The 11,609-nt window shown below is 57.2% G+C and overlaps 3 protein-coding genes across 3 annotated transcripts; 2 read left to right on the top strand and 1 right to left on the bottom strand.

Moving 5' to 3' along the window:
* Positions 1-462: 462 nt before the first annotated feature.
* Positions 463-915, bottom strand: GCG54_00010054 (uncharacterized protein; the record flags this gene model as incomplete). Its single annotated transcript, XM_045409986.1, has 1 exon — positions 463-915. The coding sequence occupies one exon, from the start codon at positions 913-915 to the stop codon at positions 463-465; it is 453 nt and encodes a 150-aa protein (XP_045259021.1).
* Positions 916-1,777: 862 nt separating this feature from the next.
* GCG54_00010055 (uncharacterized protein) lies at positions 1,778-2,839 on the top strand (the record flags this gene model as incomplete). The annotated part of the gene is made up of 3 exons (XM_045409987.1): positions 1,778-2,171; positions 2,240-2,385; positions 2,459-2,839. 3 exons carry the CDS (start codon positions 1,778-1,780, stop codon positions 2,837-2,839), a joined length of 921 nt encoding a protein of 306 aa, XP_045259022.1.
* A 1,024-nt stretch (positions 2,840-3,863) lies between these two features.
* On the top strand, positions 3,864-11,001 carry GCG54_00010056 (Highly reducing polyketide synthase FUM1; the record flags this gene model as incomplete). Its single annotated transcript, XM_045409988.1, has 4 exons — positions 3,864-5,133; positions 5,429-6,067; positions 6,209-6,872; positions 6,963-11,001. The coding sequence occupies 4 exons, from the start codon at positions 3,864-3,866 to the stop codon at positions 10,999-11,001; spliced, it is 6,612 nt and encodes a 2,203-aa protein (XP_045259023.1).
* Positions 11,002-11,609: the final 608 nt, after the last annotated feature.

Raw genomic sequence — 11,609 nt, forward strand, 5'->3', positions numbered from 1 at the left:
ATGATATGTGTGACAAATAGCTAAGTCTGTCTATAGTCTTCAATCCTTCTTCACCATGTTTACCGTCTACCTGATAGTAAGTAGGTCGGAGGAAGCGAAACGCCATTCTCTTAGTTGAATCCCGGAATCAAACGACCGCAAGCTGATGTGCAATTGATTCATTTCAGCCATACCTCACATCAGAGCTTGGTTTTGCCGTCTCACATGTCTCGCTGGTTCTGCTCGCCGGCCCTTTGTCTGGTCTGATAGTGGCACCTATCATGGGCGTCCTGAGCGACCGCTCCGGCCGCCGCCTCGGCCTTTTCACAACCGGCTGCGTTGCCATGGCCGCTTGCCAACAACACTGCTTCTTCGCTTTAGTTCCTCTTCACCAAGATACACAACTCAGCCCTTCCTCGTCGCATGGGTATTTAGGCTTGACCTATGGTTGCGTTCGTTGTGAGCTCAAAATCATTTCGGGAGCTACAAGGTACCCACCAGCTGCCATTCTGAAGGGTAGGGCACAGCGTGAACGGTCAGCTTGTCCATTTCGGGCACCGGGCTCTCGAGGATGATGTTCACTAGATACGACGTGCAGTGGATGGTGTGGCTATAGTTGAAGGGCGGATCGAAGCCCTTGGTCAGCCACAGGTGCGTCTGACGCAGTGTATACATGCAGTGAACGACGTGCTCGCGCTTCGTCAACCACAGCGTCGTCAGGACACGGTTTGCCGGGTCGACCTCGACGGTGCCCTCGGCGTCGTAGAACCGATGCCACGGCCCCGCGTCGAGGAACCCGCGGATCAGCTTCTGGTTGTCCGGATCCTCGACAAGCTCACGCCGGTACCAGTGGAAGCTGATGGGATCCCACGCGCACCCACGTTCATGTGCAACTTCTGGCCTGGCGCCGTTTGGTGCGCACAAATACCCAGACATGTCGAGCTGTGAACAGCTATTGCAGCTTGGGAAGAGACCTCCCCTCATAATCGTATCGCGGAGCATGTTGTAGAGCCATGCTACGGTCGTGACTAACGCCAGCAGTAAGACACATGTCGATGCCGTATTCAGAATATGCCGCCTTGGGCGGCTGCTGAGTGCTACTGCCTCCGTGGCTGGAGTTGAGAATGAGTGGTAATCGGAGTCATCTTCTTGCCAACGCCAATGCATGATGATGGTGTTTGTTTTCCCAAAGACACCATATGAAGTTCTACTCTATCTCTGTTGATAAGTTATCCGTTCAACGTTCTGTTGCTCCCTAGCTTTGCAGACTACACAACTGAACCTCTAGACAGCTTCCTCCTAGTCCTCAACGAATGACCTTTCGCTCACTGCCACAACAAATGCATTGACAACAGTGACTACCTGCACTGCTCGTAGAGGAAATATTGCGAGCCGATAATTAAGTTAAACTTCCCGGGGAGGGACTGAACGGGCTGTTGAGCTGCGTGCGGGGCCGGCCGGAACCTAAAGCTTCTCGCTGGTCAGGGCAGCGCCGGGCCGCTCAACTATCGCAAGAGAACCTTGTCATTAGCAGCGCTGGGGGTTGTCAGGTTTTTTATCGTGGCGATAACTCGGTTCAAGGAGGCCAAAAAAGTTCCGGGAGTGCGGTCGGTCGGCAGGGGTCTTGCGGTTGGGCAGGCTGTTGTTCTGATCCGTTCAGGAACGAACACTTCCTGCAGTATCACTAGCTAAGCGTGAAGCCTATCGGAGGAGCAGGTTATTGAGCATAGCTCTGTCGCCCACTTGTACTCAGATAATGGGATATTTGTATTGAGTGGCACACGAGATCTTCAGAAACATGTGGTTCTGGAAACGCGACCGGCGGGGCCACGTCGCCTACGTGAGCCTTTCCACGTCGTCGCCCTGTGAAGCGGTCGATATGTCGTGGGACGGCCACAACATAAGACCAAAGAACGGTCCCAGGACCTGGTATGGGCGCCTCTTGGTCATCTTGCTATGTGTTTACTCCCTAGTTATGACCATCCTGGTGTTGGCGACGGCCAAGGTCAACCTCTGGCTCACGGCGCCTCTTGGGAATGATCCGAACGGTTTCGTCCCGGCCTCTGTGGGCGCACCGCTGCGCTGGAGGACGTTTGTGCGCAACGAAAGCAATCCGTACCACATACCGGACGACGTGTTTGCGAGCAAGATCAGAACGAGAGAGACCGTCGAGAGGCTGATACGGATGCACTGTAAGTGACGGACGGTCCCCTATCACGGCCGGCAATCATGAAAGAGGCTCTGATCGAAAGAGAGACAGCTTCAGCGGTGCGCATCAACGGCCGCCACGCCCGCTGGGTCCATGACGACGGCAGCACGTCCACCTTGCAGGCAACGTTCACGCCGCCCAGCATGGGCCAAGACCAAGTCTACTTCATACGGGGTCTGTATCAAATGCGCTGCATAGTAAGCCAGTCTTCTTTGTCCGTTTGCTGACGCCCCATCTTCCCCCTTTTCTTCTGGTCTGATCTCGTGGCAGATTGTCCTACTGGAAGCCTGCGGGACTAGCATCCACCGCGAGACCAATATCACAGACGTAGTACATAAGACTAAGGCCAACGGAAACAAGACGAGAGAACATGACGACGACGACGGCGTCTGGCACTGGCCGCCCGAGCACGTGGCCTATTGCCTCAACGTCTTGGCGGACGCTGTGCAGTGCACCGCGGACGCGACGCCGCTTTCCTTCGTCAACGGCTTCGGCTCCGGACACCTCACGGACGCGCAGCAGGCGTGGTGTCGGGATTGGGATTCCCTACGTGCGTGGGCCGCGGACGAAAAGCGCAGCGTGGACGCGGCCCGGGGAGGCGCTGCTCTCAAGGGGGCGTTTGGCAGGTTGTGGCGTACTGTTTTACCCTGAGATGTTTTCTCTTTTCCCCTTCCTCTTCATTGTGTGCGACTACGCCCTGCTATAAGGACTGGAATGGGTGGTGATTGAGCTATAAATGGATTGAATGACCATAGAAACATTTTGTAAGTCGGTTCAATCTTATCAACGCGAAAAAGTAGATGCGTTTGGTCTTTTCAGTTACAGGAGGGTTCTAGTCAAACACGTGTAGACCCAGGAGCATGCCTAGATCAAGAATGCCTGAATAGGGGCCCAAACATAATTTTCAATCTTACCCAAGCTTTTCGAATTACTATAGACTATGTACGCACCTTAACAGCTCCGAAGACCTTGCGATATTAAGAGATGGGCGGAACGTCACAGGATTATAGCCGTTTCTGTCTGTGAGATTGAAGTTAGATACACTAAATAATGAGTACATATGTCACTTATTACGGTTCACAACTGCATGATTGGAACAGACACATTATGTCACAGTAGCTGGATGCGTTCGCAAAACAAATCCCATGCACGGAAGGACTATTTTTCTTCGACTTTCCCAGATTTTCCCTCCCGAAGTAGCCTCGGCAGAAAGGCATAGGCACCCCAGAAGTAGTTCCTGAGAAACTTCCGGCCTATCGGAGTATCAGCGGAGGCAAAAGCATACATAGCAAACTCAATCAACGGGCAGCCGTTTGAGAGGAACCAGCTACAGTATGGTAGTCGGGTTAGGAGGTGCTATTCCGATCAACACACCGTGTGGATCTCCAATAGCTCCGTCGTCGTTATTAGTATAGAATAACAACGAGTAAAGGTTTTACTAGATCATACTCTGGCTACAGTATACTACTCCTACTTCTACTGCATCTCATACCATGACGTAAATGATTAATTCGGCAGACCGTAACCACGCATGCCTACTATCACAGTCTTCTTAAATTGCCATTGTCCTACTTGCCTACTGGAAGAACCATAACTCATCGGTTGCTTACGATCCACAGCTATTTGCTATCATCAAACAAGAGAATCATTCACATCTATTCAGCATTTATAGACCATGGCGCCGGCCGCCCACCCGGAGCCTATCGCCATCTGCGGTATGGCCGCCCGCCTGCCCGGCGAGGTGCGCACCCCGGCTGAGTTCTGGGACATGCTGATGGCCAAGCGCAATGGGCTGGTTGATTGGCCACGCAGCACCAGCGACAAAGAAAGGTCTCCCGCGGCCACCGGGCGGTTCGACGCCGCCGGCTTCCAGAGCGACACGCCCGCCAAGAATACCCTCCAGGCACCGCAGGCGTACCTACTCAACCATGTGTCGATGGGAGACTTTGACCCCAGCTTCTTCCCTGTCGGTGCCAAAGAGGCTTCTCGCATGGACCCAATGCAGCGCCAGCTCCTCGAGGTTGCCTATGAGTGCGCCGAGAACGCTGGCGCCGCCCGGAATCTGTTCGGCGGCAACACTACCACCAGCACCACATCCGGCAATGGCACCGGCACGAAAGAGACGGCATCAGAGTTGGCAGCTCGCAAGGATGTCGGCGTCTTTGTCGGCGTCTTCGGTGAGGACTGGCTCCAGGAGAACGTCATGGACAGCCAACTTGCCGGCCTGTACCGCGGAACGGGCTTCCTCGACTTCCTCCAGGCGAACCGCGTCAGCTTCGCCATGGATTGGCAGGGGCCCAGCATTGTCGTCAAGACGGGCTGTTCGGCCAGCCTCGTGGCGCTCGACATGGCCTGCCACAGCCTCCGTGCCGGCGAGTGTGCTGCCGCCGTCGTACTGGGCGTCAACCTCATCACCTCGCCACTCATGACGCTGCTGTATACGGCGCAGGGCCTCCTGAGCCCCTCGGGACGCTGCAGAACCTTCGACGCGGCCGCCAACGGTTACGGCCGCGGCGAGGTCGTCAATGCCGTCTTTCTGCGGCGGCTCTCGTACGCAGAGCGGGCCGGCGACCCCATCAGGGCGGTGGTACGAGCCAGCGCCACGGGCCACGACGGCCGCAAGGTCGGGCAGCTCAAGCCGGACGCCGCGGCGCAGGAACTGCTTATCCGCAAGACGTACGCCCTGGCGGGTATCCCGGACTCGCAATTTGGGGACACGGCGTGGATCGAGTGTCACGGAACAGGCACCGCCGTTGGCGATCCCATCGAGATGCGGTCCGTCGCCAATGTCTTTGGCCGCGACGGCATTGTCGTTGGCAGCGTCAAACCCAACGTCGGCCACTCAGAGGGTGCGGCTGGTCTGACGGCCCTGATCAAGGCTGTGCTGTCGCTGGAGCACGACGTAATACCGCCCAATATCTTTTTCAACACGCCCAACCCTCTCAGTACGTTTTAATCTCAGTCTCAGGCTTCCTTTCATTCTTACTTTCACTTTCACTATCACTTTCATCATCGCCATCACGCTGGCTTCCCTTTTCACTCTAGACCTTAGTCTTATACTTAGTCTCATTCCCACCTTCATACTCACTTTCACCCTTACGTTTACCTTCACTTTCACCTTAGACTTTCCCCTTCACTCTCACTTTCACTTTGACCTTCACTCTCTTTCTCCATCTCCGTTTCCATCTCCTTTTTCCCCTCTCTCCGCATTCCAGACCACGCAGCTCATCTTATCTATAGTCCCCTGGCAGGCAGCCAAGCTCCGAGTCCCAGTCGACCCTCTGCCGTGGCCCGACGGCCGCAAGAAACGGGTCAGCGTCAACTCCTTTGGAGTAGGCGGCTCCAATTCCCACGTCATTGTCGAAGACGGCAGACCGTTCAAGTCTCTGCCGACTCGGGCTCCCACCGAGGCGACCCGCGTCCTGCTACTTTTCAGCGCCACCCACCCTTGGTCGCTGCAGAAGCAGGTCCTCAACCATAGAAACTACCTTTTAGAACGCCTGCCCGCCTCGCGTCATGACGTGGACAGCCTTCTCCATGATTTGGCCTACACGCTCGGCTGCCGACGCCATCACTTCCCTCTGCGGACGTATACTGTGGTTCGAGTGCAACAAGAGCCCGAAAACGACGACGCGGGCAAGACAAAAGCAGCCGAGAGCGAGCTGCTGAGTTTTATCGACGCCGATCATTCCGGACAGGTTCAGGACAAGACGCCGCCGCCCCGCGTTGCCTTTGTTTTCACAGGTCAGGGCGCTCAGTCGGCTCGTATGGGTTACGAGCTGCTCCGGGATACCAATGTGTTTGCCGATAGCATCCGCTACCTGGACCAGTGCCTGAAGACCCTGCCAGATACTATGGCACCCAAATGGACCCTTTTTGGTAAGCCGCTCGCTTGTTTTTATGAGTTAGGGAATGCGCCGTTCAAGATGGAGTGAAGGCTTGATTTCATGGTTTGGTTTTGCGTCTGTCCATGTCCCAGCATCAAACCGAAATGAACTCGCCGCTTACTCGAATATGCAGACGAGCTTTCCAAACCAGCTCCAGACAGCCTCATGGAGGAGACGAGGTACTCGTTGCCATGCTGCACCGCCGTCCAGATCGGCCTGGTCAACATGCTCCGGGCTTGGGGCGTCTTGCCCGCGGCCGTCATCGGCCACTCAAGCGGCGAAGTCGCCTCGGCCTATGCGGCAGGCGTCCTCTCAGCCCGCAAGGCCATCATCATAGCCTATCTGCGCGGCATGGTACTGGATGAGGTGCGGAATGAGAACGGCAAGGCGCGGCCGCGGCAGCCGGGCATGATGGCTACAATTAGCTTGGGAGCCGCGCAGACTGAAAAGTTTCTCAGTCCCGGCGCTGTCGTTGCCTGTCACAACAGTCCGAGCAGCACTACCGTTTCTGGCGATGCAGACGCGGTACAGGAGACCCTTCGAAAAGTTGCCCAGGCGGATGCGCGAATTCGCTGCCACGCGCTCCGGGTCCGAACGGCCTTCCACTCCCATCACGTCGGGCCGAGCGCGCTCAAGTATGAGGAGCGACTCAGACCGTTTCTCGACGGATTAGAGACCAGCGCCAGGCCCTCGTATTCGCCTTCGCTGTATAGCAGCATCTCTGGGTCCCTCGAAGAAGACGCCGCGAAGCTGGTGGGAAGCGCGCGATACTGGCGAGACAGTCTCGAGAAGCCCGTGTAAGCCACACGTTTTTTTCCTTGTGTCAATGATAATCACACGGACAAACGAACTTTTATTAAGCAAGGATTAGCTGACCTTGAATGCAGATTGTTCCGGCAGGCTCTACAACAGCTGGTTAGCTGCGAGAGCTCGCCCAACAACCCGGCAAACACCAATGCCAACAACAGCCAGCTCCTCCTGCTTGAAATTGGGCCTCATCCCGCACTCAGAAAGCCTATCGTAGAGACCTTGTCGGCACTGGAGGCGTCATTGTCCACGACATCGGAGCCACAAGCTTTGCACATCGCGACCCTGCACCGGGGCGAAAGGTCCGACGAGGCCCTTCTACGAACGGTGGGGGAGCTGTTCGTCCGCGGGGCTCTCACGGAGGCGAACATGGAATCCATCTTCAGGCCAGATGGTTCTGGCTCTCCTGCTCCACATTGCCTGACCGACCTGCCTCCTTATGCGTGGCATCACGGCACGCAGTATCTGGATCCGCCACGCGTGGCCAGCGTTTACAAGAGCGCCCGGCATCTCCGTCACGAGCTGCTTGGCTCCCGGGTTCCGGACGCCACCGACCTCGAGCCATGCTGGCGCTGCATTCTGGAGCCCGACGACCAGCCCGCATGGCTGGGCCACCATGTCATCGACGGCCAGGTAGTCTTTCCCGCCGCCGGCTTCGTCGCCATGGCGGGTGAAGCTGTTCATCGGCTTGGGCCTGGCCATGTTGCCAACAAGAGTTACGTCATTCGCAACGTCTCTATCAGTACGCCGCTGGTCGTACCACAGGGGTCGACATTCGAACTCTTCACGAGGCTCTCGCAGGCTCAAAACCAAGGCCAGAACTCGGGCGACGCCACTACCGAGGACAATTGCCCGGACGGCACGTGGTATGATTTCCACATCATGGCCTTGGTGCCAGATCGTGATGGCGACCGATGGACCAGCCACTGCCGGGGCTTAGTGGCCGCGAGTGGTGTCGCTTCGGCCGCATTCTCAAACGGCAAGCCTTGTCATGGCGGCACCGACATCGGCTCCGGAAACGGCCCCGTTGTGGGTCTTCGGATCGGCCTTGACGGTGACGGCGACGGCGATGCACGGACCGTTGACTCCGCCGAGTGGTACTCTATCGCCGACTCGGTCGGCCTGTCGTACGGCCCCTCGCTGCAGGGCCTTCAAGACATCACAGCGTCCATTTCACGGCTGTTGGCGTCGGCCAGGGTCTACAACTATGACGAAGACGAAGACGAGGCAGGGTATGCGCTGCATCCGGCCGTCTTGGACATGGGGCTCCAGTTGAACCTAGTCGCCATGTGCCAGGGGCTCCGCGAAAATTGCAACCTACTCTTGCTACCAACTCACGTTGAGGAGATTTCCGTAGAAGCAGATACCATTCGTTCGCTGCAGGACAGGAGAAACACTCCCCAGGCTCGGGATGGCAGACTGGAGATGCGCGCCGAGGTCAGTTGGGTACTGAAGGGCAGAAGCCTTCAAGGCACCGTCACCGCCACTGCCAGCGGCGACGAAAACTCTCACAGCGATCATCTTGGTCCCCGGCTTTCCATGCGAAACGTCAAGTTTATGGCCAAACCGCCACGGGCCCGGCACACACCCCAAGACGCCCCTCGGACGACGACGCAGCCTCATCTTGCGTCCGTCTTTGAATGGGCCCCGGACGCCGAACTCTTTGACATAAACAGGGTCAGTTCAGTCGCTGAAATGGCCCGGCTGCTCGCCTTCAAGAACCCGCGCGTCCGCGTCTGTGTCTTCGCTCGCGACGGTGACGTAGCCCTGGTCTCCTCCGTCAGGCGAGCCCTCGAGACCCAGGCCATGTCCAACGGCAGCGTATTGGCATCCCTGACGTATGCAGCCGCTACGACGGCAGAGCTAGATCTGTCTCGGCTTTCTCTGCAAGAGGGCGAACAATACCACGTAAGATTGGCTCCCACGTGGCTGGACATGTCTCAAGGCCTGTCAGCCCAGTCGGAAGGACATGGTGGTTTTGACCTTGTTCTCGTCGATGGGCCCGCCGCCTTGACCAGGCTGTGCTCCATCTCAGCTTCCTATAAAAGTGCTTTGCCCGTCAATCCTGGGGGATGGTTCCTGGTCGACCGGTCCAGTGGCGAGACCAAGACCGGGAACGAGACCGCTAGGAAGCTGGAGCAGCTCGGCTTCCCACTTGTCGACCAGCGTTCTCCCAAGTCTGATGGTACAAACAAAGGAATTCACGCGGCAAAAGCTTTGCTTGCCAGTCAAATGAAACACGTCGGCTCGAGACAGCGACGTTTCGTCGTCATACTCGCAACACCCGCACTCGAGGAGCTGGCCCGGTCACTCCAGAGCGCCTTGGAAGAGTCTGAAATACGCTCCGAGATTCGCTTTTGTCACTCCGAGGGCCAGCTGCTATTTTCTGATGACGATGACAATGAACAAAGCGTCATCGTATCGATGCTGTACCTGGAACAGCCGCCGGCAGAGGAAGCATTTACTGCCAAGTCCTTCAGAAGCTACATTGACCGACTCCTCGCGGCTCGGGAACCTCGCGTCTGGCTTCTTCCGCCCCTCCAGCTTGGGAGTACAGGACCAGCATCGCTGTGCCATCGGCCCGACCCAGCGTGGCTGATCGGCCTCACACGCACTGCACGCACCGAGAACCCGGCACTAGACTTTACCACGATCGAAGTTGACACGGTCAAAACGCCCATCCGAGTCGCGGCCGACGCTGTAGCTCGCATCGTCGACAGATTGACCCAGCTGGGCCCCGAACCGGGATCGGAGATCCTGCAGCATGACAGACCGAACGTGGACCACGAGCTCGGCATCACGCCAGACGGGACTGTGCTGATTCCTCGGATGACATGGTCATCGCTCGATGACGCTGCCACCTTTGCGAAAGCGGAATCCGCGAACCACATTGTGTCGTTCCGCGGGGACGCAAGCTATTTGTTAGTTGGCGGCCTCGGCGGACTCGGGAGGTCCGTCTGCCGCTGGATGGCCGCACGGGGGACACGCCACCTCGTGCTATTTTCTCGCTCCGCCGCCGAGCCTGAAGCGGCCACGCTTGCCTTGGTGGATGAGCTTGCCTCCATGGGCTGCGCCGCCGTCCGTGTGAGCGGGTGCGCAGAAAACCTCCTGGCTGTCGAGCGCGCCGTCGCGGCAACCGATCACTCTGCTCCTCGCGGGCTCGCCGGTGTCCTCCACATGCCCATGGTTCTCCGTGACCGGCCGCTGACGGACATGACCTGGGACGACTGGACTGCCGTCGTGGACCCCAAGGTGGTCGGTGCCTGGAACTTGCACAACACCCTACACCGCCGCCAGCGGGAAAAGCTCGATTTCTTCGTCCTATTTAGCTCCGTCAGTGGCATCGTGGGCCAGCGGGGCCAGGCCAACTACAACGCGGCCAGTGTTTTTCTCGACGCCTTCGCGTTGTACCGCCGCGCCCTCGGCCTCCCAGCTAGCGTGCTGGACCTCGGTATCGTTGGCGATGTAGGCGCGGTGGCACGCGACAAGTCGCTGGCGGCGCAGTTCCGCAAGGCCGGCTACGTATTCCTGGAAGAGGACGCCGTCCTGCAGGCCGTGAGCATCGCCGTCAGCCCCTCCGCTCCAGTCCAGCTCGTCGTAGGTCTGGCGCAAGATCCGCAGAACGACACAGCAACCCGGTCCGTCGTATGGAATCGCGACCCCCGTATGGCCAAGGGATCGGGATCAGCATTTGATAGTAGCGATCGACACGGCAATGCCAGTGCCGCCGATGCCATCAAGAGAGAGACGCAGGATATCATCTCCTGGGCAAGGGAGCCTCCTGTCGGGCTCGTGACTGACATCCGACGGGAGTCGCTGGCATCCTGTCTCGGCAGAGCCGTCCACCAAGTGCTGGTGACGCCGCTGAAGCAGTTGTCGCTGACAAGGAACATCAACTCGCTGGGCCTGGACTCCTTCGCCGCCGTCGAGCTGACGACCTGGATCCAGCAGCACTTTGGCGTCCACCTCTCGACCATGGAGGCCAACACTAGCATCAGCCTGCTGCAGCTGGCCGATCTCGTCATGGACAGGATGGTGGTGAAGCACAGGCAGGCGAAACAGCCGGGGAAGCTTTGGATGGGCGGAAACCAGCCGCACGCGGCGATCGGGACAACGTGATTGACGTGGCCAAGTAGGCTTGCTGTATCTCTTTATGTCTCACTGTTTGCTATTCCCTCTTACACAGGAATTATCCACATTTTGAGGTCAGATGTCCCACAATTACTTTATTAGCAACACTTGATATCAGCGCACTGCTCTTTTTTCAGAATTAATACTGATAATAGCCCTTCTTTGAGTAGATTAGGTAGGTAGTCGCAGCGGCAGCAGTAGTGTCGCTCCAAGCAACATCACGACATCAGTAAGGTTTAGGCCTAGCTAGGTCTTGGTCCTTTTTTTTTTTTTCTCCCTCATTTGAACGAACGCTGGCACAGACTTTTGGGGCAGGGTGGGTATTTCGAAGTCTAGTTAGCTTGAGAAAACGCCATGGATGTCAAGCTTCATCTTACAATTAGTGCTGCCGTGCCAATGTGTTGTTGAAGCATAATGTCGAGGGCTAGAGGCTTCAGAAAAACAGGATTCTGTCTCAGCTGACTTCTCTACGCATTAACAAAGTCCCACGGAGCGAATGAAGTCAGTTAAGAAGGCATGATGAGTAAACCGGAGACGGATTTGGCGGAGACCGGGTCCGATAAATCGGCGTCCGTCTTGCTTCCAGAGTACAGGGC

Source organism: Colletotrichum gloeosporioides, assembly GCF_011800055.1.
Source record: "Colletotrichum gloeosporioides strain Lc1 chromosome Unknown consensus_82, whole genome shotgun sequence".
NCBI classification, from domain to species: Eukaryota; Fungi; Ascomycota; class Sordariomycetes; order Glomerellales; family Glomerellaceae; genus Colletotrichum; species Colletotrichum gloeosporioides.